At 35.4% G+C, this 27,053-nt stretch overlaps 1 protein-coding gene across 1 annotated transcript in view; it reads left to right on the top strand.

Moving 5' to 3' along the window:
• Positions 1-14,616, top strand: part of FMN1 (formin 1) — a 141,561-nt gene extending 126,945 nt beyond the window's left edge. The window contains exons 16-17 of the mRNA XM_035539549.2: positions 5,840-5,924; positions 7,055-14,616. Coding sequence (XP_035395442.1) covers positions 5,840-5,924; positions 7,055-7,099 — 130 coding nt within the window. The 3' untranslated portion in view covers positions 7,100-14,616. The remainder of the gene's footprint in view (positions 1-5,839; positions 5,925-7,054) is intronic.
• The last annotated feature ends 12,437 nt before the right edge of the window (positions 14,617-27,053 follow it).

Raw genomic sequence — 27,053 nt, 5'->3', positions numbered from 1 at the left:
AAGCAAACCAACTGTTAGCAATTTGAGGTTTTGGAGTCAAATTCCACTGAGAACATACATTTTGCTATGTATGTACTAAATTAGTTAATGAACACTTATTCTAAATACAATTTAAAGATTTGATCAGTAATGATCAAGTTCTTTTCAGAAGGCTCGACTGAAAGCTTGAATAGCCAACTGTATTGTACAACACAATAATAGAAGTGGAGTGTTCAAACTTCAAAGTCTGTTAGAAGGCTCCTGATTGTGAAGCTAACCAAGGACTCCATCAAATAATCTGCCAGGCCAAGTAATACACAGGCATCTGTCTTCTAAAATTTTAAGACTGAAGTGTAGGCTGCCATGTTTTATGGGCTTACAGTGTTTTCAGGAAGCTGTGCTGTTACTTAAGGGTTAGTTTATGGTCTACATTCAGAAATTATCATATGACTGAGAGCAGTAAGGCATGTAACACATGAAAGGTAGTTGAGCTATGGGGATATTTCTTAGTCTCTCAGAGGGAGTCACTGTTTAGCTGTGTTTAAGGATCTGAGGTGGGTATGCAGCTTGGCTCTAGGTTGAACACTTGATGTTGAGCATAGCTGCCCCTGCTTGTTCATCTCCACCCATATCAGAAGATTTGAATTGCACAACAATTCCTGTGCCAACACAGTCTTATGGGAGAAGTTTGAACTTTATGTCATGGAAAGCTCAAGCGGAGTGATCATTCCAAGCTATTTCATAACCCTCAGCTATCCACATAATCCACCAGCTGCAGGGAAGGAGCTATAGCACCAAAGAGAATGGATTATTCCAGAATATCAAGAGTTGAGAGAGAACCAGATAATTTTGTCTGTCTTTACACACCAGTAAGGGTTGAACATACCTGAGTAGCAGTTGGCTTGCTTAGAAGGGATTTTATGTATCCTGACTGTGGGCTTTGGAGCACAGAATGGGCCAGCTCACACCTTCTGCTGTCTGACTCAATGAGAAGCACAGGTGAAAAAGACAAGAGTTTATCTGCTTAGATCCTATTGATCTAAGTTTGATCATATTTTTGCCTGTGAGGAGGAAAACTATTTTCATGAGCTTATGAGGGAGATATTTTATAAATACAAGCTTATGTATAAGTTTACTATGTTCCCAGTTATAAAATACATTTAAATATATATATATGTTTTTATTTTTCACTTATATCTTCTTATTTAGGAAGCCTGATTTCCATCCATTTTCCAGGGTAAGCCAGTACCTGCCACATACAGGCAGGAAAAAAAATAAATTATTTTCACATTGATTATAGTAAAGATCCATACACAATATTGGACTCATGATTCCCCTAATTAAAAATACGTTTTGATCACTTCATTCAGTTTTGTTTTCCATATTGTGTGGTACTGTGCCATCCTGCTCAGTATTACAGTTGACACCACATATTCTCTATTCATTAGGGTATATTGACCTCCTTTGCTCACTCTTGAATGAGAGTAGTGTTTATTTTGAATGCATCCATATTGCAGCTGATCAGATTTTAAAGCTGAATTGACTCACATTCTTTAATTCTTATTTTTTCTTTTCTGAAACACACTGAAACACCAAAAGCTATTAGTGTTTAATGTCTTGGAATGGTAAGTAGACCTAGATTATGTCATTCACTGATTCATTCTGCCCAAAACACAATGTGTGAGGAATATCTATGATTTTATTGCCTACTCTATTTGAGAAGATTATAAAACATGCATTAAAAAAGCAGGTCTCCACTGAGGTGACCCTGACAGAAGTAAATCTTCATCTGTTTTCTGTAAAGACAAGCTAGTCCTTACACAAGCTAATGTGTCTTCCTATGCTATTTAATACTGATACAGGAAAAAAAAATCTTTTTGTTGAGTCTGTTCCTTTACACGTCTCCAAACTCTCCCTCGTGGTCATGGCTCTGTTCATGTGAGCTGCTCCTTTGCACATTAATTCACACAACAAAAATTCAGAAGAAAGGGTATATAGTGGTTGGTGCGATGTTTGGTTCATGTTTTTCAGCCTATGCCTGCACATTGAAAATTGTGAAGCTCTGTTTCAGAGCTAGATTCTGCTCCTGTTTCTCAAGGATAGGGCTCTTGAGGAGACTCTTGTCAGACTAATTATGTATATTAACTGAACTTTCCTAAATCTAGAGAATGTATCAGTACCTGTTGTCTTTCCTGCTGGTTATTGTACTATCTTACTGATTTCCTGACCTCCCTAGGGAGCCCTTTTACTATGTAAAATTCTGCACGTTCTCCCAACTTCTGTGTGGTGTTTCAAGTAACACGTAAGTAACAAATGAGCTCAAGTAGCATAAAGTGAGTAACCATTTTAAGTCCATATTTTGTAAACCTCACTCATTTTCACTAAGAAACTACTTAGTACAGTACATCTGTAGTAAATGTTTCAGTAATGTTTTTAAAAGTCTTAAGACGTTTTGTTGGCCCTTGTATTTAACACAAGACTTCAAGGCATTCCTTCTATTTTTAAAAAAATTCTTTTTCATCAAATTTCTATAAAGTATACAATGTTAACATTGGTTGCCTTCATTATCATCTAATATAACTGCAGTTACAAGTAAGAAGGGAAATTTAACAGAATATTTATTTAACTTACATTTTGACTTTGTCACTTAGCTTTTGTTTTACTTCAACTTTGAACAAGTAGTTGCTGAAGAATTAAAAGTAGCTGAGGAAGTTATACTTTTGTAAGAAGTTAAACAATTAACATCTATATAAATTCTCATAAGCTATGTCTACTACCTTGAACAACTTTATAATGGTAACTGAAAGTAGTATATTGTGTGGTATGTTTGCACATTGGCTAATGACATAATATGTGTGTCTAAGACAACATCAGAAAATAATTGGTAGTTTAGTTCTATCCTTTCAATTGTACTTTATATGTAGTTCTTTCTGTACCTTATCTCTAATTTTACTTTTGATTTTAATATATTTTTGAAAGTATAATCTGAAAAAAAATGAAAAGTTTTTCTAATAAAGTTATACTATTATATGATTTATACAAATGTAATTATTTTTATTTGTGCTAGGGAAAGGTAGTACAAAAAAAAAAAAACAAAGAGTGAACAGCAAAGAGACATACCAAAGTCTTATTAGCAAAAATTGTGTAGTCACTAGATAATTTTTTTTAAGTGATTTGTTAATTTTTACTTACCTGTTTCAGTAACAGTGTCAGACAAATGTAATGCACACATTCATTTTTAGATGAGGATAAAGGATATTGTGTGTTTGTAAGTTACATGTTCATTTCTAAAGTTTTTTCATGAAAGTGAAACAAGGGAAAGGAATACAAACATAAGACTTCTGCCACTAAACAAATTGATGATTTTGAATTTGGATGGTTTTCATACCATTTCATTTTTCTCATTTCAAGGACAGTGCTTCCAGACACAATAGCCAGTCCTAGTATCCTACCCTTGTGTAACAAAGAATCATTTTTATTTATTAGACACCTTTGCATTGTGGTGTTTCACTGATGTAATTACTGAGCTAACCGTTTTGTTAAAACTGAACTATTTTACTTTTAAAATCCCAAAGAATTACATTCATCTTAAATTATGCACTTATGTTTCCGAGAATGCCTACTAATCTTATTAGTCATATGTTAAAAAAGTGATTTCTTTACTCCCTAGGAGACCAAAGAGTAATATATAATGTCTGTCATTTTTATGAGCCAAATATCACATGATTCAAATCATGTTAGTGAGCTGGTTTATTTTTATTCTGTATTCCAAACTATTCATTCTATTTAAAAAATTCCAGGTTTCCTGGCAGTGGTGCAAGTATGGAATAAAATACACAGAGCTACGCCTAAATCAGTGATGAGCATAATTTTCTTTTCAAGTCCAAAAGTTTATAATCCCTAGAATTCTCCCTTCAGATGAAAATGTAGACACTAAACATTTAAAAATTATTCAGAAAACACTCCTAGGACTGAAGAGAATGTGATAGAAAATAAAAATGTGATGGAAATAGGGAAGAGTTTAGAAATTGATCCGTCCGTATGATTGTGCTAAACCTGAATACTGTCACTTGAAATGCATTATCATCTTTGCATAAACTTTTTAGCTGTGAGGAATGGCATGCTGTCCAGTGGCCGCTGTCATCTATCATAAAGGAGCAAACTGTAGTGATTAACAAAAAACTGTAAAAAGATGGAATGGTATGTTGCAGCTTAGTTGTTTACTTGTGGAAACAGGGAAAACTAATTACGTTCTAAAAAGAGTGCAGATATGTTTAAAAATGTACAGAATAGTAATTTCATATTGGCGTATTTGAGGGTGTGCTTACAGCTTGAATCAATGTTGTAGCTAAACAGGGTTGGAAATAAGATCACTTAAAGGTAGTGTAACTGTTTCCTGCTGTTCTTAAGCACTGAAAAGTGAGACAACACCAATAACTACCCAGGAGAAGCTTCTAAAATGCATACCTCAGACAAGGAATGTTAGTTTCCAACACTGAACTTTGATAAACACAATGAGGGACTTATGAATACGTTCTGTATTTTTAAAAAGATGTTCAGAATCTGTTTTGCTGCTAGTGTTACAGCAAGGAAATACGTATCAGTAATTGCAGCTATAATCCACTTTCCTTTTTGCTTTTGTTCCAAAATTCCTCAAAAATTGAGTGTGTCGAAAGTAGCTTGAACTGGACATGGTATTTTAAATACTTTTTGACTGGCCATAACAATTATTTCTACTAGTGGAAAAAAAATAGGAGAAGAAAATACAATTTTTCACTTCCAGAGTGCCAAGAAATGTGTTGTTTATAGTAAAAGACTGATGTTGTGTGCAGTAGTGAAAACTGGGTTGCTGAGTTCTTGCTTGTAAAAACTGACTTGCAACTTCTTTCCCTCTACGTTTTGTGTATAGAATTCTAAAGTAGGTGTCTAGAACATCAGCATTTTAAAGGCACTGATAGCTGGCCAGATCCTGTCTCAGGAGTCCAAGGAATTTTCTTTCCTTTTTATCACTGTTTAGCACATAACTTCCCCTGCCCTTTCCTTTCTGTAAGAGGAGAATGAAGTCCGCTTTTGTTAAAAAAAATGACTTGTTTTGTCCGTTTCTGTTTCTCCTTTTTCTCTTGATAAAACTTCTGATTGGGTTCTTCTCATTGAATCCCAGCAGAAACAAAGGATTTAGGGTCTGCAAGACCCTAAGAGAAAAAGGCAAGAGTAGAAATAATGGAATCAGATGTGATCCTCTTTCCCCTGATCTCAGTAGTGCATTTAGCAGACCGGTCTGTAGCTGTACACAAGACTGCCTTAACTATCCATAGGCAAGAACCTCTTCTAAATTGCCTCTGCTCCTATCACCACATCAGTGAGACTGGCCAGGCAATTCCATGTAAAGCAACAGGGAAAACATTAAGGAAAAAACTGGCAGATGCTTTCACTTCAAGGTTTTCAAAGGAAATGAAATGTGTAGCCTGGCAAATGGCCCACTAAAATGGTATATACTATATATACAAAAGATCTAGCCAGCTAGCTTGTGGTATGTTTTTTTCATAGGAGTATCTTGCCTTCATACTGCAGCTGTCTTGGTGAGAAAGATATTCCATAAAACCCAGATCCTGCAAGAAGGGAGAAGTTGTGTGCCTAGTGGGGTTTTCAGTGAGCAATGCAGACAAACTGTGCTTTTGATTTTCTCTTCAGTTGAAAATGTACTCTGTTCTACTTTTTGGTACTTTACAAAGTGCCTTTGAGTAATAATTAGAATTTTGTTTGGCTAATGTGCCTACAGATAAAGTATATAACAAGCAGACTTAGAGCAGTTTTAATTTCTTTGAACCTAACGATGTCTTTTGTACATATCTTGTTTCAGAATTAAAGTGGCTCAGCAATCAGTAAGCAAGTTGACTGCAGAGAAGAAAGTTGAAACAAAGAAAATCAATCCTACAGCTAGCCTGGTATGATATGTTTCTCAGCATGACATTCAGAATGTTTTTTGTGACACTGTTCTTGTCATTCAGGATGATGGTGGGTTTTTGTTCTTGTTGAAGTGTGATATAGTATGCTTTGACAGTTTAAGCATAGCAAGTTGTTATTCTTCCCAAAGACAAGTCTTTAGGCTTATGCCCTGCAGTAATGCCCTACAATAATTAAAATTACAGCATGGCTAGATGTGCCTAAGCATGGTTCTGCTGTTTGAGATAACAAAATACAATGAGTGTTGCTTTTCTGGTTATTTCCCCTCTGCCACTAAAGTCTCTTGTATTTTCTTTAATGCTATGTAATGCATTGGGGCTCACTGTATATATTTGCCCAATGGGCAAGTGTCTTCTTTTCTTCAAAACCTTACAAAATGTTGTTTGCTCTGTTGAATAATGGTAGAAGGGATTGAATCCCCGTTTTGTTCCGTACTGTTTCCCAGTTTTTTTCATAGGTCACAAAAAGAGGACTAATAATTGACACCGTAGATAAAAATGTTTTTTATCTTTATGCAAGGCAAAGAGGTTAGAGTCACATTTCTTAAACTATGGGATGCGAGAGATTAAGGGAAGGAAATGTTCATGAAGGAATCGGTATATTATTTCCATTCCCAACACAGCATATCAATTGCAGGACAGGCGGCAGAGGTATGATTGACTAAACTTTGTTGGGAAGACGAAGAGGTCATTAGACAACACAATCTGCCTAATGCTAAATTAGAGTCTTTATGTCAGCAGAAACCGTTCTGGACAAAAGAAGGTGTTAAGAGTCACAGTAGAAATGTATCTAGTTTTCTCTAGCTGCACTAGTCTTCACAGAGATGCTGGTTAGTCAGGGTATTTTTAAAGGCACATGGTATTTGACAACTGTATAGCTAAAGCAAGCTTTGTTTCCCTACAGTAAGTAATGCAGTGGTTGAGAGCCTCCTTTGAGTGTTCCAGGAGGGTTTTTTTTTGTTTGTGTTTTTTTTTTGAATTAAGGAAAACTCTAATCTGCTGTGACTCATTCAGTACTTCTTAGTATTCTAGACCAAATGCTTATGGCAACTTGAGAGAAGATGGAAAATCAGAGGAAAGAATGATAATAAAACACTTTTTTTTAACAACAGAAAGAAAGACTACGTCAGAAGGAAGCCAACGTGACTGCCAACTGAGAGAAGAAAGATGAAAATGATAGTGTGTCTTAATACTTTTCATGATGCTTTAGTACACCCGTGGCCCAGGGAGCACCTTATGTTAGCTATTGAATTGTGCTTTGCTGATCTGTTCCAAGACAACCCACTAAAGATTTTTCAGTTCCTTCAAAGGAGTTTGTACTTTCAGAGGAAGGAATTCTAAGATGTTTTTTACTTGGGAATTCAGAATGATTTTCTGTAATTCTTCCTCACATTGCTTAAAATGCATCTGGTTGTTAATGGTTATTTAAAGTACTCTATATGTAATGCAATAATATGGAAAAGCTAAGATGAGAATTTTGGATGCTGGGTTAAGTAATGACTAACAACCTGTAGGTTATTTACAGGGCTTTGTGTAGATTAGAGCGAATATGCCATTCAGCTCACAAAGGACTATTACATAGTATTTTTTTGTTTACTTCAGCAGTAAGTAATTTTACAGTGTCTTGAGTATTGGATGCACCTTTCTAAAATTGATTCAATATAGTTATAGATTTATTCTGTATTTTACTATAAATATTTTTATAGAAGCCTCAGCTTATGCCACACATTGAAATGAAAGCAATATTTTGCACATGAAAAGGAATAGCTTCAAATTCTTTAGCTGTATGATCAATGGCATAACTGATTCATTATTTTTATGGTTTTAATCTAACATTTCCTAAATTCTGAGCTCCAAAAGAAAAATGATTAAGAAATATATTTTTATTTCAGCATGTATTGAAACTACCAGTTCCATAAAATGATGTCTTTATTATTCATTGAGCTAAAATATAACAGTGTGTCTCTGTGAAGTTATACACTTGCCATTTAATCTCTGGCTTTCAATTCTATTGAAAGCTTTCTTTTAAAAAATTAATAATTCTCTCTAACATATATTTTGCAGCCTGGTCTTGTCCTGCTATATTTATATGAAGAATGTATCCAGAATATATATATATATATATATAATAATTTTAAAAGTAAAACTTGAGGAAGAAATAAGAGTTTGCTGTCATCCTGTAACATTGTAATAATTGCCTGTGAAGTAATAGAGCCTGAAAAAAAATCCACCAAACATCCACTGTTACTTGAAGATTCTGACTGCATTTTAAGGATTCAGACTCTTAGAAGTAAAGATCTTGAAGCAGAAGTTAATTTAACATAAAACAGAAAATTGGCAGTTAAATACAAGCATGATAATGGCCTATAAATAGGAAGAACAAACTGGAGAGAATATGTTTCTTTTGTCCATACGAGAGAAATCCCCTTCTTTATGATAATGGTATCTGAAATTGGATAGGAAGATAAATTAGGTAAAGAACCAAGTACAAAAGATACTGTGGGCAAGGCATTAGTCCTTTGACTTAGTAAACAGAAAGGATACACGTGAGACAACTTCATCAATAGAAATGAACACTTGTTGCTCAGTTGTTGGTGAATGTAGCTTGAAGATTTCATATATTACAGGTTTCTTAAATGAGTCCCTCTGTCATTCTTGCATACATAAAAATAAGGGAGTCAAGATTGCACGGTATATTTTGGAGTTTCTAGCTGCTATGGATATATTTGAGAAGCATAAGCATAATTCTTATGAAAACAGTCAATAATAGACCAACAAAAATAACTAAGTTTTAGTTCCACTATTTCCGTTGCAGAAAAATAAATTACAAAGATTTAAGTTTGGTTCTGTGATTCCAAGTTTTCTGTCTTACACCAAATAGATAAAGTACATTTATTTCCAATATTATCAGTGATAAACAACAGGAGCAATAATGCTTATAACAACCAAAGAACAAGAGCAAGCAAGGCAATTCTGATGAGTCTTTAAGCAAACAACTGTTAAATTTTGATATGGTTTTCTATCACGAAGATAGTGTATATTGCAATTTGAATTAATTGGGAATTTTTCAATGAAATGTTTTATTTGGAATACTAATCAACAAAAGTAGCACTGTTTGTGAAAAAGAATTGATCTTGAAAATTCTCATTAAAAATATATTGTGGCAAGAAGTTTTTAAATTATTGAATTAGCCTGTTTCAAAATTTCTATATGTGAAGTTTCATTTTTCAGTTCAAACTGACTTTTCATTTTGAAATGTTGAAAAATGTATCTAAAAAGGGGTTAAAATTAAAATTTTTGATGTAAAGCATTCCTTGATCAGATTTATAATTTTTTTTTCAGATTATTAACTAGCCAAAGTTTTAAGAATTTAGGCTATTTTTCAGAAGTCTTCAAAACTTATGTAGCACAGAGGCATTATTTCTTCCTTATCTCTAGTTGTTGCAACCTTTCTCTCAAGATGGAGGTTTAGCTTACAATTTCACCCGTGACTTAAATTGTCTACTAGTAGTTATACTGCTTTTAAGTGAAGTAGAAAAAAAGTGCATCTAGAGCATTTGACTCATTCTCTTGCTCAAGACCTTAAGACTCTCGGATGGAATTAATCAGCTAAATTTCACACTGACACCCCTACAGGTACCCAGAGGTGTCATCAAACCGTGACTAATGGTATACTTGCTGACCTTAACTAAACTTGAATTAAAGAAGAGATATTAACAGGTATTACATACTGTGTAAACTGTTATATTATGAAATGCCTAGGTGCTACAGACGTAACAAATAGGCATCAACCAGCATTCATCTTGAGGTCACCAAGTGTCATCAAAAGTTATGTTTTAAGCTTAAATTTAGTTTGGTGCCTGACTTTAACTGGATCTTTCTAATTTGAGGGGTGAAGAAAAGGAGGACAGAAAGGGAAAAGAAAGAAAATAAAAAGACAGATGGGAACAGAAGTCTCTGGTAAATGTCTACCATTGTTGTCAAAGAAGTAAAAGTAAAGAATGGACTAAATTAAGCCAACCAACTGTAGCAAGGCAGTTACCATTTTCCAAGCTAGTTTATTTAAAATACCTCTGCACAACACGGAATTTGCTTCTGTGACCACAAAGTAGATCTGTCTTGAGAATTTTTGTTTTGCTTTGTTTGTTTACTGTCCTGTTATTGCCAAGCTTCTTACAGTCTGTTAAGCAAAACACTATTAAAACCCATGTTGCTCAGTAGGTGCTTTTTTACACAAAAAATGGTATGTATACATTGCTATCTTATAAACTGGATTATCAGTTTGCTAATGAATTAATTTACTAATGAATTAATTTACTAATTAAGAACTCAATTTAGGTGAGTAAATCTCTAATTTGTGAAGTGCTGTTTAATGTATTTACAATGTTACTACTTACTGGTAGTAAAATTAAAGAATTTTTAGCACCTTTGAGATATTTTTACAGTATAAATTATATTTTCATGGTGTTTTTATTAATCTATGAGAACTACCCAGGTGTTTTGCCATGACTCATATATATTTTACCATGTGCTTTATTTTAAGGTTGTAAGTGTATAGCTTGAATAATATATATACTTCTGTATTTAACTTAGACATTTTTTCAACAAAACAGAAACTGTGTGTTCTTCAGTTTCTGTACATATGGAAAATGAAAGTCCAGTGGTTGGAATATTCAGAAAGCAGAGAGAAAAATAATTGAGCATCAGCAGTTCTAAGAAGGATGAAGCTTATGCAGGATTTCAAGCTTCCTGAATTGCTGAGGATATTCCTCCAACAGCCAGGGTATCCCTGACCAGTCTAATTGTTTTCTACATAGAACATGAACAAAATATTCTGTTTTCCGTGTGATGCACAGGATTCTTACTGCCCTGATATTCTAGTAAATTGGTAGCAGTTTCTTTCTCTGATCTAAACATCTTTCCTACCTGATGAATATGAGGCAGTGGAAGACTGTATTTATATTGATATGATGATGCCTTAATCTTGTGTGGGTGTGAAATTTCTGAAACACCCCAACAAGTAAGAAATATGTATCTCATTACAGCACTGATGTGATTTTGAAAATCCAGCTCCATAATCTGTGTTTAGGCACCAGGCTAATATTAAAGTGTCAGAAAATCATATCCATCTAGTTTTTGCTTATTCGTGGCCTTGTCTGGATCTTGTTTAATTTTGTTATGGATCTCACTCATTATTTATTCATTTTAAACTCCTTTAGACTTTATTCATTTATGATATGATAATGGGTTTCAGGATTTGCTGTCTGGAGAGTTCTCTTTGGCTTTTCTCTTATGAAGATAAGCCTATATATTTGCATATAAATGTAAAGATAGAATGTTAAGAGATAACTTGATTGTAGTCAATAAGTTGCTTCAAAGAGGGAAAATATTAGGAACTAAGTGGCTCCTTGAGCTAGCAAGGAAAAGTATCACAAAAAAAAAAAAAAAGTCTGAAAATTAAAAACAGAAGAGAAATTAAAATTAGAAGTAAATTCCAAACTGTTAGTAATGAGCCTAGTTAACCACTAACTCAGTTAGCTGGGGCACAGTATAATCCTGAAGATGAGGGTGGGATGTTTTTGTGATTCCTAATGAACTGTAATGTACTTGATAAACGTAAAGTCCTAAAGAGTATTGACACGGCCTCAGATCATGTGCTATATTGACTCTGGCATACAGCATCCTTATAGGTTAAGATACAGTGACTTTAAGGAAGAAGAGGTGTGATATCTGTTCACCATTTCTTTAATCATTTTTAGACTCTGCAGCAAAATTTTGGTCAATCTTCTGTGACGTGAATTACTCATTAAAAAATCCAAATGATCCATTTGCTTTCTCCCAGAAGGATCAAGCTTGTAGTTCTAATTTTTCACTTTCTCATTTGGCATGCTGTAAATACATTCCATTGTTGCTGGCCAAATGCTCATCCTATGCAACCGTTCAGAGATAACATGTTACAGAAACTGTATAACTGTAGAAATCAAAAAATGTGATTCTATTTCCTGCTGCCTGAAGCATCTATAATCAGCAAATTAACATATTTATTGTATGGCACCTGCTGCTTATTTCTTAGCCAGTTGTAGTTCAAGGAATATATTTCCATTAGCAGCTAATGACTATGCACTGGGTAAAAGCCATGTTCTTTTTATAGTTTTTTTGTTGTTTGTTTTATTTATTTGTTTTACTTTCTTAGAGTAAGTTTTTATGGTGTGAGTTTATTCAAGACTAGGTGGAAATATACCATTTCATACAAAAAATAGAGCAAAATCACAGTTCTATTCTCTACTTCTTTCAAATCTGACAAGAAGGTGAAGGAACAAAACTGTGTTGTTGTTCTGTTTTGTTTTTCCATTCTGCATGAAAACAATCCTTCTTCTGATTCCTTTTCATTCCAGTTGTTCATTTTGTGTTACAGTCTAGCGTGTTTTTAGGAAAGCCATAAAGAAATTAGAAGGTTCAGGTATGAATCTCATTCCTTAAAGATTCCCTGTAACGTTCTAATTCAACGAACTGGCCCGAGGAGCTCCTGCCCTATTCCCCACTCTCCTTGTTTTATCAAAAGTAAAGTCGCATAGTTATAAAACTAGTTGCTAAATGTCAAAGAAAAACTCAACTATTGGGTGAAGAGAGGTCATTTAGCTTCCAAGCCACAGCTTTGCTGAGCATGATTTGAACCTTAGTAATTCAGCTAAACAGCTTCAGTTTCAAAGGGTTAGACAATCAGTACAATGTTTCATGCATTTCTGTTCCTTATTGTTTTACATCAAGAAAGCCTGTCTCTGAGTAGGAGGCAGAACTTGTGCATTTAATTGTGTAACCAAGGCTTTTGCTCTATTTTAGACCAAAAGTATGTGTGATATGAGAGTTCTATCTGAGTGTCTTTTGCATTATGTTTTATACATATTTTCACTCACTTATCAATGGGCCAAATAAAAGGACTCTGTAACATACCTGAAAACAAAGAGGCTAGTTAAAACGCCGTTAAAAATATACAAAGCTCACTCTTCCTAGTTGATTTTTCTATCCTCATTGAATTTCCTCTTGAAGTGTTGGGATTTTGTTGGTATGTTTTAATTCAGAGATGATTTTATATCAGATAATCAAGTCAGCTTGTCTTGGACAAGCTTCTATGGGGCCTTGAGTACTCGTCAGGAGAAATAATCCACGTGCATGCTCAACAGGTCCAATCTGCTAGCTACTGTAGGATGAACAGCATAGTTTCATCTGCATATAGCTTGAAAAAGGGAAAAACTTGAGAGGATTTTCAGGTGTCAAGTTCAGAAAAGATACATCAAATGAAGTGCATTCTTGTCATATTGCACTGGTTTTGAAATGTCACTGATGTCTCTTGCAAAGGAAGATAAAGCTCATGCTCCATGTAAGATGGAATTGGATAAGGACTGTTTACAGGGAGTGGGGAAAAGTGCTATTTCTTGTACAAGTCCTCAGCAAAGCTGTGAATACACAGCTAATGACTGGCAGTATATACTTTTACATTTTTTTGAAAATACATATTTGTTATAATGGCACTGTTTTTGAGGTATAGAACAAAAGCTGCCCCTGTCCAGGAAAACTACAAGCAAACCATATGTACTGTGAGAGCAGAATGAGTAAAATTTTAATATCATACAGGGCAACATAAAAAGGCCACATCTAATTTTCAAAAGTAACTTCAACACATTGGAATCATTCAGTGAGTCTTAGGCTTCTAAGTGCCCCAGTCTCTTTGAAAAGATGATTTAAACTTCAATGTTTTGATTTTGAAAATACAACCTGTCATTTCATATAGAATACCACTCAGCTATTACTTTCTGAAGTACAAAGCTAAAAGCTTAGCCATGTTCAAATGTACAGGAAGCAAAAATAAAGAAAGATTATTTTGGGAGGAATCAGAGTTGGCCTCTAGAAAGTGTTTTTAGTAGGACTATAGTATGATTTTCAACTTCTATTTAGTTATTTTGAGATTTTTTTGTTTTCCTTTCCAATCAATTTGAGTTGAATAGTTGCACTGTTGAACATTATTGTTGTTGGTACTCTTCCCTCTCTTCTCTCCATCTGACTCAAAAACATCAAAATACAGGCCTCTTTGGCTCTCTAACTTCTCTTTGAAGACATAGCAAAATGGCAAATTCTCTTGCAATGCTATTAATATCCTGTGTGTACCTAGCAAGTTTCACAGACATAACAGGGTTTAGTCTCTCATGTCTGCATGTGATTTGCTTTAATAAAATCATAGTTTTGCCTTTATGTTAACGCATACACTCAGCAGTAATATATTTGCTGTCATTTGAATTGAGCTCAATGTTGCACTTTTCATACCACAAAATGTACTACAAAAATGGAATATTAGTATGGTTTAGTATATTATTTTCAGAAATTTAAGTCCTTTGAGTAGTTATTGGGTAAATATAATATAAATATCCAAAAAGAATAAGCTAAATAGATTCAGGTGCTTTTTTCCTCTCTTTACATTGTAATTACATATATGTGTGTGTGTGTGTATGTGCGCACGCATGCGTGTGTGTTTCTACTATGTAACTGAAAGTTTAATTTTCTCAAAAACAAAATGTACACATGATTAACTTTGTAAAAGTTATTGTAATGGAATTGAGTATTTATTTTTAAACTAAATTCTTAAGGAACCATTGTCTGTAAATAAAAGACTATATTTTCCTCCTCTATTTTTGTTTGTCTTATCAATTGTATTTAAAATTTCTGTGTAAAATATATTCTTGAGATACTGTAGGTTTTACTCTACTTTACTGATCCAGTTAATATTCCAGATTCAGTGCACTTGTTAAAAAGATACATAGTATTTTGGAGATCTGCAAAGCATTAAAATAAGTAGGTTACAGATGTAAATTTGTTGAAGATATTTTAATAAATGTTTGGGAGGATTGTGTCTGAAACAATTTGCACACATTTCTGGGGATGTGGATTTCCTTTAGTTCTCATGCTACTTTTGGCAACTCGTCACATTTCCAGATACATAATATTGGAAAGCTCTTAAATGACTTTCAATAAATCAAAGCATGCTGCCCACAAAATAATATTAAAATAGTGTCTCAAAGGATGTATCCTTCATGTCTCCAGACACTAATATTTGAGCTCCATTAACTAAGAAAAAAAAATGTAAATTACATTATCATTTTACCTATATTTTACTGTTACTTGAATTACTCTAGATTGATAGCCTAGAAAACCTTACTGTACATCATTACGGATATTTTTTTCCAATTTCTCTAAAGTCAGAATAGGAAACAGCTTCAATAAATAAAATTATAGAGTAATTTCATGACCTTTTGGGGAGTACAGAAACTGGAAGCATCCTTGCCAGGATGCTAGGCAACTTTCTGAAGACTGGTATATTTGAGGTGGGTTTGGCATCATGTATCACAAAAATAAATAAATAAATAAATAAAAAGTGATTTCTTAGATGTTTCTGAGAACAACATAAGTGTGTTGGAAAGTTGTTACCAGAGGTTGGAGTGATCATGTCAATGGAGAATAAGACAGAGATATACTATGAAGGACCTTGAAAATCACAACAAACTATTTGAGTTAAAAAGAGGGAATCAGTGGCGATACTCAACAAATCTACAGTGACATGATCAAACAGTATTTTTTTTGTTTGTTTTTAAAAACTGAATGGACTCTGTATTAAGACTGGAGAGGACAAGAACCTGAGTAAAGATTTCAGCTATGTAAATGAATTGGAGATGCTAGATAGAAATAATCAACAAGATTTAGGCATTAACCAAACATGAAGAATGGTTTACAATCCACTTCCTGTAGAAGAGAAGGGACACATGGGTATTGGGAAAATAAGACAGAAGCTCAAATTACCACAGTGAGAAACATGTTAGAACTATCTATATAGACACTGAACAGTTAAAACACATGTATAATGATCATCCTAATAAAAATTAGCTAAGCCAAAGTTGTCCAACTTAGAGAGACACTTGCTGTCTTTCATTCTCTTATTTTTTTATTGCCTAGTGTCTTGAAGTGAATTTCCAAGAATAAACCTATGCAATAACACCAAAACTGAATAGAAGTTCAAAATAGTTGGACCCATCCTTCAGTTTTAAAATAAATGCTACTCTTCTGAACATACAAAGGTGTCATCAGATATAAACCTTATTTTTTTCCCTATGCTGTAGAATTCTTCATTATTTCATTGGTAGTGTATTTCACCTTTAGAGTTATTAAAAAGTGTTATTTCATAAATACAGAATGAATTTATGGTAGACTATTGTAAAATGCTGTAGTTGTTGAATTGTCTTCTTCTAATTAATAGGCAGATAAGATTTATACAATTCAGTAATTTCAGAGATGCACCATTTCATACCCATAGACGTTACAACTATTTATCCATGGGTTAAAATTGTAGATAAAAGCATGCAATTATTCCTAACTTATTTTGTTTATAAATATGTAAACATATTTATAATTATGCACTTATGTATTATATATGTGTGTGTATATATATATATATGTATATATATACACTTCTAACAGAAGCTATGCTATTTATATGGCCGAAGAAATTGATCCAACCATAGCTCTAATATAAATATACATATACTTCACTAATATATAGTGAAATTTTCATATATCTGTTGTTTCAGGATTGCACAAAATCAAAAGCTGGAATACTGTAGTGATTGAAATAATTTAAAAGCAAACGAGCTGATGACAGTAGAATTTTAGATTAACTTCTGAGAAAACTTTAATCAAAGCAGACTGGTGATTTCTTTGTGTAACCTCTTTCATGAGACAAGGTGCTTTGCAAAATAATGAAATTAACAATGCAAATATTGATGAATACACCAGGTCAAACAAAGCAGTCCTTGGTCTTGAGAGGCCCAATACCGTGAGTCAACAAACCAAGGGATTCCAGATGCAAAGAGAACAAGGCACAGAGACAGCTAAATAGGATATGCCTTTCACTTTGTGCTGGTTTCTTTGGAAGGATGAAAAAATGTGACAGTTGTCAAGTCCTGGTTTTGCTGCATGTTTGCTGCATTTCATTGGCTTTATTTGCTCTAGGGTTTTTGTTGTTGTTGTTGTTTGTTTTGCATCTTGCAAACAACCATAAATGTGTCCAGTTTTTTCTATGTGACAGTGGATGCATAGGCTTCAGAAGCTTCTGGTTTCCATATAGGCTAATGTATTGGCTACTGCTGGAAGTAATACTAGCAGTTGTTTTCGTACAGGTAGTCCCCACACACTTAAGAAAATTTGGTCTTACAGTACTGTCTCTGTCTCTGTCTCTGTCTCTGATGAAAGAAACAGGCTCCACGGATCACAGCTGAAGACAGCATCAGAAGAAATGAGTGGTGATTTAACTTTCACAACTTATTCTTTTTGAGTGAAATTGTTTAGGCATGCTGGGCCTTCATAAAAACCCTCTGCAACTTCTTAAAAAGAATGTGAGGAGTGAGTGAGGAATAATTTCTTCATTCGCAGTGTTACAAGACTATTATTTTCTCTCTCTTTTTTTTTTTTTCCTTTTGGCATTGTGTCCTTCCTGTAATTCTTTGCTGTCTTTCTCTTTCTGTCTCCCTGTTTAAGAAACCCTTGTTAATTGAATGTACATTCATCTATCTCCTACATTTGTTCATTACTAATGATGAAATGTATTCAAACTCTAAATGCTAGGACTGCAATAAATGATTAAACCTTTTGAAATGATTTATGAAATTAACTCTACTAATAGATCTGCAAAATTCTCAGCCAGATTATTAGATCATAGAATCATTAAGGTTGGAAAAGACCTCCAAGATCATCTGGTCCAACCATCATCCGACCACCAATGTCACCCACTAAACAATGTCCCTAAGCACCGCGTCCAATCTTTCCTTAAACACCCCCAGGGACGGTGACTCCACCATCTCCCTGGGCAACCCCTTTCCAATGCCTGACCACTCTTTCTGAGAAAAAATTAGTCATACTTATAAGATTAATCATACTTATTGATCATACTTATAAGAATTTGTATTAGCACTTAAGAATTTTTACTTCCAGCTCTACTAGTCACAGAGTCACAGACAAAGCCTACTACGTGATTCATAGCTAATCGAAATAGTGCGAATCAACCACTGAGAACTGTACAACTATGTAAATAGACAAGCAGTAGAATTTAAAACTAATGTCTTAATGAAAAGCTTGAGCCACAAATCACCATATGATGATGTGAGTTAAGACCTTCTTCAAAAGACCAGGTGTGTGAGTTAAGGGAAACATTATAAAATGTTGGTGTCTACTTTTCGGTCTTCCATTTCTCATTAACTTCAAAAGAGGGCAAGATGATGCTCTTTGCTGATCCTACTCACAGTGTCTATAGCATTATTTTGTGCCATTGATTTGTTATGAATCAGACAGAAGTGTGATGTGCCTTTTTTTTTACTTTGAGCATTTTTGATTTCCATTGAAGTATTGATGAAGGCTAGCAGTGCTAACTTTTATATGTGATTTGAAGCAGTCATAATCACCCTGTCTTTGAGAGATGATATGATGCAAATGTTCAGAAGAGGACGTACATTCATGATGTGGGATAATAGAGTTTTAATTATCACAAAATGCTTTTGATGTTTGAGATGGATGAACTCCCAAAATATTATTCCTCTTAGAGTCTGAAGTTCAGTAATTTTAAAGATTCATTTTTTTTAAGTTCTTTGTATTTGAAAGGAAAGCACAATATCAGATATATCCTCTGACCACATAAATTAGTTGCTAGAGGATGAGTAAGAACTGAGAATTAGAGAGAGAGAAGGTATTTCACCATGTGAATTTTGCCCTCTCTTTTTTTCCTGATTTAAAATCATCATCAGAAGTTCTCATATAATTGTCATTTTACCCACCTACGCTTTGATGATGCATTCCAAAACTCCAAAACGATGATGCAGATCACTGAAGGTAGAGTTCTGAGACTGCTTCATGTACACACTTCTGAAGTCATCATCTTTATGGCTTACATACAATAACCTATTTTGGAAGTTTTAACAACAGCAGAAGAATACATCTTCTTTGTACTCATGCACCATGTCCTGACAACAAGAAGAATGCCTTGAGATTTTAAAAGAAATTTCCCATCTCTCTGGTCTTAAATATCTTCTAAAGTAGCAAACCAAATCCAACCTCAAGTTTATTATGAAACAATTGCATAAGCAAAAAATGGGAAGGGAAATCAGAGTTTCCAGAAGCTGAGAAAAGAGAAGATTCTTAAAAAGAGAAAAGGTTGCATAGAAGGCTAAAGATCCTATTCAAAGCCAGGCAGAAAATCTGGATGTATTCCAAAAGTGAGATTAACATACATTCAAAATAAACTTGCATCACACTGTGAGGCTAGCATGTCCTTTCCTTTAAGCAGTATTGAACAGCTGAGAATCATTCACCTTACTTCTTTAACAGATATTTTTTGAGGGAAAAGGGGCAAAGACAATACTAATTTTTAAGTAATGTGAGCACAAGAAATCTGATGCCAAACAACCCTTTTTGCTCCCGGGATTGTGTTGAGCTAATTCCCAAGGCATCCTTCTGAAAATGTATCCTTTGGATTAAAAAGAAAAAAAAAAAAAAAAGGCAAAAAACCCACCCTCTTGAATCCTACTGTTTTAGTTCCCTGTGTGAATCTTATGGTTTGGCTTAGGAATGTGCTCCTTAGTTCCCATGTGCATTGTTGTTGTAGTATTTACTTTGGAAGGAAAAGTGAGTATATGGTTCATGCCTTAACCTTGTCAAGCTTTCTCCTTACCAACTTGAACTGACACCGTAGAAATTCTGAAAAGAAAGGCCACAGCCAAAATTAATCATAAACATTAACCATAAAATATTACTCTTGACCCTACCAAGGGGCAGACCTCTAGGAATAACATCCTGCTCCTTAAGAAAATAACATCCCTCTCCAACTGAGAGGAGCAGACGGTCTCGTCTATGCATGACGGACGTGTTGATCTGTGCCTCAGGGAGTAACATCCGATTTCAACTCAGAGGGTAATAAGCACTCCAGGTCTTGCATTGTGGAAGTCCGTCCCCAAACGTAGCCCCACAGATAAGCTCTGGCAGCTTCTGCCTTCTGCAAAAAAAAAGTCCTGTTCAAGGTTGTACTATAAAGTTAGTTTTTTTGCAAGGCCAAACATACTAAGGCTGAAACTAGAAAAATTAGAGCTGCCACCCCAGCTTCCAGGCTATTTTGACCAACAATGAGCCTTGATGAAAGCCTACAGTCTGTTGCTCCTTTGTAATATTTCATATGAATAGACACTATGCTTGGTTTATTCTTAGAGGCACAATCCACAGATCAGAGAAGCTATTTAGGTTGCTATCAGTCAGCATGCTTCTCAGCAGCAAATTGATTTAATGCAAGCCTCAGAAATCTGAGAAACCCAGAACCAAAACTTGGTGCCTAATGCTATTTTTATTTGGATAAGAAACAACACATCAAAGAACAACTTTACTGAAAATCACCAGAGATGAGATTTAAGTGCTTCAATCAAGCAAGACCTGCAACGTTGAATGAAACATTTTCTGAATATCACAAATAAAATAAAATAAAAATCTATGAATGGAAGCAATAAACCAGATCAGTCCCCAGGAGATGTTGGTTGTACTGGCACTGACAGCAACAGATTAAAGCAGCAAACTGTTGAACTTACATCAAGGATACACTGCAGATATATTTCTGATATTGCACTCTTCCCTGAGCTCATCCTCTTGCCAGCAAGGACAAGATGCAAGTAGCACCAATACCCACTTTTCAGAGGGTTCTCCTCAGCATAAAAGTTCCTTGCTTCAGCATCACCTCACCAAGTGATTTTCTTCTTATTATTTCCAATATATCACCCCCGATGGAAGCTGAGCTGCCTGGTGGGACAGGCAGGTTAAGTGAAGAGAGAACTGGCGACAGAATTGAATGTCATTCCGAAATGTTGGAGCACTCAGCAGTATGATGTAATCTTCACAGGGGATTAAAGGAAAATTTCCCTGACAACCCTTACTGGGACAGAAAGCAGGGTTTGTCCCACCCACTGAGTGATGTTAGTTAAAGAACGTACTTAGAGCTTTCGCAGTTATATTATTACTGGTAAATGTGTTTGTGAGGTTAAAATTTATCTGAGGTCTATCTGCCACACAGAAGTGCAGACAGGCAGACCCCCTGTAAGCAAATGTGACAGATTCACTGCCACAGAGATGGCAGAGGTTACTGCAGTGTGATCTGCTTGGAAAATGCCTTAATGTTTCCACAGGAATTGATTTGTACTTGATTTGTTCTTGTGTAGTCTATTCATAGCGAACAAATATAAACTGTACCCTACCCGGATGTCTTTCTTCTGACAATGTAATACATTTGCTCAAACTGAGTATAGTCCTACTTTCACACTAATGCCAATACATCACCCCTGTTATTAATAAGCTATTTATGCACATTCTGACAGTAGACTAGACCTCATCTTTGAGATCAGTACCTGATGCACATATTTCTTCCCTCTTGCCCTCTGTTTCTTTCCACCATCCATCACACTGACTCTTACTTCCTATTCTATCCTGTGAAATAGACACTACCTTCCTTTTTCACCAACAGTAAAACAGATCAAGGTGGTTCTATGTGTTGGTAAAGATGTTGAGACTAAAAAATGTTGAGACTAAAATCTTTCCTTGTGTGGCTTCCATTAAACTTCATTGGGTAGCACTTGCACACCTTTCAGTTATGATGCACAAAGGCAACTTTTTTTTTGGAGTCTGATAATATCATGCCTTTTTAGCAAACCAGTGCTTCTGCACAGTTCTTAATTGAAATCAAATGACATTTAAACCTCTATGTTTTGTGAGTTAGTTGTTCAGTCTTCTCTAATGGTACAGGTGGTGTATTATGTCTAAGATAAGATGACTAAAGATGCCTTGAAATTATGCAAACAGTACTTCAGAGTACTTGTGATAAATAAAGACAGTAGACTACATTAAAGACATTTTCATTCTGGAGATGTGGCAAGGATAATGAAGAAAAGTTGCATTTGAACCTAAGCAATTCACACTGGGGGACATTTTTGCTTTACCGAGCTTCAGTCTCTCAGAGTGAGGAAAATGGAAGTCTTCTCACTTGTCACAGTGATGTGATAGGAAAGAGAATATTTATTACCATACATCTGTGTATAATGTTTTGTTCCTGGTAGTGAATTAAAATATTTGTTTCCGAATAAAGGAAGTTTTGTTTTATGAAGAACATCGCTGCAAGAACTAAACTTAGTTGTAGAGGAGTAGGAAGCCCTAACACACTTGCCAGCTGAAATTAAACCTGCCAGGGTAGCTGTTCTATCAGTTGGCTAACAACTGGCAATTTCATCACCAGACAAAAGTCAAAATTTCCTTCAGAGAAAAATTGACTCTGACTTTTTGAACTTTCAGATTACTGGGCTGAGCAGAGTGAAAACAATTGTTTAGAGACATCATGCATGGATGTAAGGGACAGATGGCTGTGAACTATGCCAGAGAATTATGATAAGATATTCAGGCTGCACACCAGGACTTTTTTTTTTCTATTTCTTTCTTTTCAACCATTGCCCTGTCTCTATCACTTGTTCTCAGCCTCACTTGCTTTCCACTGCTTCTCTGTAATAGTGAATATATAAGATGCACTGCTAGAAACCTGAGACGACTTAATAAATTGCCTTAGGCTGAGTTCAACTCATATGCACAGAGCAATGGCATCCTTGAACCTGTAGATCCAAACTGAAGGCAAGACTTGGAAGATGTGGTTCCTCAGAGGCTTTCACTGGTGTCCACCCTTTTAAAACATATTCTGTACACAAAGATTCCTAAAAGCAATCTAAAGGTGAAATTGAAGATCTACATAGATTATTCCCTATGCAAGAGAATGGATGAACTTTTCTTTCAACTCCTGCTGCTTAACGTTGATTTAATATATTGTCTTGACTTCTAATAAGGTTATTGAAAGATAAAAGCATATAAGGAGCTGTGCCACAGATGCAACCATCAGAACTTCATATGCAAAATAAAAAGAGACATTATAATAAAAGAAAACTGAACGTTGCTTGTATAAAATCTGGCTTTGTTTTGATACATAAAACAGCAAACACTGTTCCACAGTGAGGTTTTCAAGAACGTCTTAAGTATACAACGCTTCTGATGCCACCCCAGTTGCCTATATATAGATCTGTCTTGTGTAAAGAATTTAAAAAGCATTAGAATGGAGAAATCAAAGAGACAATAAATTTTAAACCAATCTTATTGTCTGCAGCCTAAAGTGTTATTAAGATCAAAGTGGAGCAAACATCTGGCATTTGCCTTTCTGCAAAAATTAGATCAAATTACCTACCATAGGATTTAGATCCATTCAGTAAGATCTTTCCATTGCACACATAGTTTTCTATCTCTTTTTATTTGCTAGATTTAACTTAGCTTCCAAAATCTACCCTCTTCATTCATTTGGAGCTGAAACAAATTAACAACAAAAATGGAAAAAAATGTTCCTCATATATGTTCCTCATGCACATCTGTTTCCCAAGGGACGTTCAGGGTCCTTCAGATCCTAAGGAGAGAGGTTCAGCTAGCCTTCATCATTGCCATTGATTGCAAATGTCTAGAAATAAACTTTACCGAGTACCCACAACCCTGTCCCTCTCCTCAAAAAATAAATTATTCATGCTTACTGTTGTGATTACCATCACTGTTGATTTTATTTTATAATTATCACTCATAAAGTACACTGTTAAGAAGATTGGGATACTGGCACATACTTTTATGTATAAACATGGCAAATGTGCATTTTTCAGACATTAAAAATGTCTAATGCATTACTAGGCATTTGATACCATTTTTTTAAGAGAGACAAATACATGTATATTACATCTATATAGAACAACTTTTTATTCCCTGAAAAGAAGAATACACTAAGATAGAGGTAAGATTGAGAATACATATATTCTTTAAAATATAAAAATAACTGTGCCTTTAGTCCTCAATGAATTAATTATGAACTGTAGAAATTTGGTATAGTTTAACTTAAAGGAAAAACAATATAATGGTCTGCAGATTCATTATTAAATAAATCAAACAATCTTAACAGTGCTCTGTAGTGATGCCATGCAATAGCTATAAAATTATGATTAATGAATTTTAGTGTTGGTGTCCCAGACGAGCTGTAACTGACACATTAATTCTTTCCAATTGTGTTCTTGCTGGAATCCATATTGGTATTACTAGACAGAAGGTTAAGATACAGCTCTCAATTATTCCAGAGATGGAGATATTATTTTAACCTTTGTTCTTTTGATCTCTTGTAATATGAATTGGAATATAGCTGTTTCCATAAGGCATTCTTTAAAAAAGAAATGCAAACATGGCAATTTCAAATTTTATTTGCAGAAATTTTATTGGGAGTCATTGTAACTTCTCTATTTGATTCATCCCCAAGGTATGTGACTTACATCTGTATCAAAGCAAAGAGGAGTTATTGCTTCTTGCAACTTAGAAATATTTTTTTAAAGTGATCCCAAACATTCTTCTTTTATGTCAGTATATATAGTTTGATCCTCACACCCTGATCCTCGACCGTTTAAAAGAGACAGACTATGAATTTTATTTTCAATATTTTTAGAAAATAATAGGAGAGTGAGCAAGTGACAGTTAAAATTTCTGTACTCCTCCCCCCAGACCCATAAAAGCTCAGGGAGGAATTCAGGCAGCCAGAAGCCACACATTGTCAAAGGGCACCTTAAAGTCATCAGCTACATTCCCAGGCAGGCAGTGCAGACAGGCTTCAGATGTTTTTATGAAGCTGCATTACAAGGTAGCATCAAAAATCTGCACTACTGAGATACCTGTATGTTGCTGTGTATTTCTGGTTTAAGTCCTAGCTGATAAATAAAAAATAAAGCAAGGTGCCCAAATCTTATTATGGTTAAACTTTTTGATACCTTAAGGCCAAGATCTGATTATTTGTAAAAATACATAGCAGTGACACCTCTAGTGTAAGTCCATACTAAGTCCAGATGTACATTATTTTTTTCATTCCCCAAAATTTTAAATTGTGCAGCTCCTCCCTTTGATTAGTGCAGCTGCCCAGGTAAACACAGTCAGCCAGAAATAATTTCGGACCTTCTACTGCCAATACTGAGTGACTGATGTATTTCAATAATTAGGGAAGTTTCTAAAGCAAGTTTGAATTCTTCGGAGTGAATAAGACCTATGCTATTTTAAAAGAGAAGGAGCAGTCTGTGGTATACTGGTTTAAGCAAAGCAGCATTGCAGGCTCCATCTTCTACCGGTGATTTGGTGTTTCTCCTTTCAGAAGTCTGTTGGAACTAACAGCTCCAGGCCAGGCTTGTATGCTGGGGAGCACGAAACATCAGTCCCCAAGGCTACAGTTCCCCAGTGTTCCCTTTTACTTTTTTGCTCAGGAGAAGGTGAATTACAAGTTTAAATTACCACATCATTTTTGGAGACGCAATGCCCTTTTTTCCGGGCAGGCAGCGCTGCTGACAGGCAGCTGGAGCGGAGCCACGGTGCTGCCTGTTCCACTGACCCGTCCAGAGCGCGCCGCACCTACCACACCCATGTGTTGCTCAGATGTCTCGCATATGCTCAGCCAGCCCGACTCGCTCTTGATGCCTTAGTCTTATCACGTGTGTGCAAATCTACTGCACAACACATGGGTTGCAGAGCACACACGGAAATCCTGAACAGGAATCTAGCCTACCTAGCTGGGAAGAGAGAAAAAAATAGCCTTATTTCTATCCGTCCCCTGAAAGCTGATTGAGGTGTGTGATCTCTCTCTCCCTCTCATCTTCTTTTGATCAGTGCAGCTATCTATAAAGCACGCAGGACTTCACAGTGGACATATCTTCAATTCAAAGTTGGTATGAAGGCCAAATGTAAATTATAATGACTGCCTCAGCTTGTTAGCATATAAATAATAAGGCCGTAGTACTAGAAAGTATTAGAAAGGTAAGCCCAGGAGGTTTTTCTCTCTGTTTTAAATCTTTAGATAAAGATATATTTTCACATCTCTTCATGGAAATTTATTCCATGCAATTGCGCCTAAATCTCCGACCAGAAAAGGTCAAATGCCTTTTACAAATGATGATTTTAATGTTATTTCCCTTTCAGTAAATTTTAGAAGCTCCCTTCCCACCCCCCTCACCATTCCCCCCCCCCCCCCAAAAAAAAAAAAAATAAGAAAAAGAAAATAGAGGAGACTGAAGAAAAAGCTTTTAAAGTACCCAGAGAAGCAGTACTCCATAGACTGGTCAGCTACATTATTTCAAAATGGCTGCACATGAGGAAAAACCAGAAGTGTCTTATCACCACCCTGCCTTTCACAGCTGGGTGCTGGACATCTGCCTCTGGTTACCCCTGTGTGCCACAACGTGCTGCTCACTCAAGGGATTGTAGGGCCAACTGTGTCATTGACTCTCCTTTAAATGAAAAGGTGCAAGTCTGAAAATGAGCAGGGCTATGTTACTGCTCAAAGGCTTCTGTGAAATAAGAGGCTGTCCTCAGTGTGGTACGATGAAGTGCTGATCCCCATCTAAGCAGCTTTCACCACAAGGGCAGAAAACGCCACCACTGCTGAAGACTGCAGCATTGCACTGAGCTCTGGAAGGACTGACCTAGTCCTCCAGACACCTGACAGAGCAGCAGGTTAGAAAGACAGCATCTGCAGTGCTGCTGCCATCTCCTCCCAGCTGGGTGGCCGCAATCCACCCTCTGTGGTAGCAGTCATTCCTCAGCACCAGCCTTGTTCAAGTGCAGTCAACAGGGACAGAGAAGGTGAAAGGAAATTACAGCTCTTCCTGTACTCCTTCATAATTCCATCTTTTCATCTCCTCTGTCCTCACTGAGAGCTTGTAAAATTCTGTGTTGCAAAGGTGTTCCCTACTCTTTTTTTTTTAAAGTGGGAGTGAAATGATGAATAGACACAGAACTGAGGTGAGGTGTAAGGCAGGCATGCTGAGTCCAACTCCAACTCTACAACAATTGGAGTTTGATTTATATTTTGAACTGTCACTATATGGTTTACAAGGGGAAAAGTGTGAGTAAAGATTGAGATTTTCCTTCTATAAATTGTGAAAGGGTGAGGGGGAAGTG

This window comes from Cygnus atratus, chromosome 5 (assembly GCF_013377495.2).
Source record: "Cygnus atratus isolate AKBS03 ecotype Queensland, Australia chromosome 5, CAtr_DNAZoo_HiC_assembly, whole genome shotgun sequence".
In the NCBI taxonomy this organism is placed as follows: Eukaryota; Metazoa; Chordata; class Aves; order Anseriformes; family Anatidae; genus Cygnus; species Cygnus atratus.
Note: the sequence above shows the minus strand (reverse complement) of the source record. Positions and strands in the feature narration are given on the sequence as shown.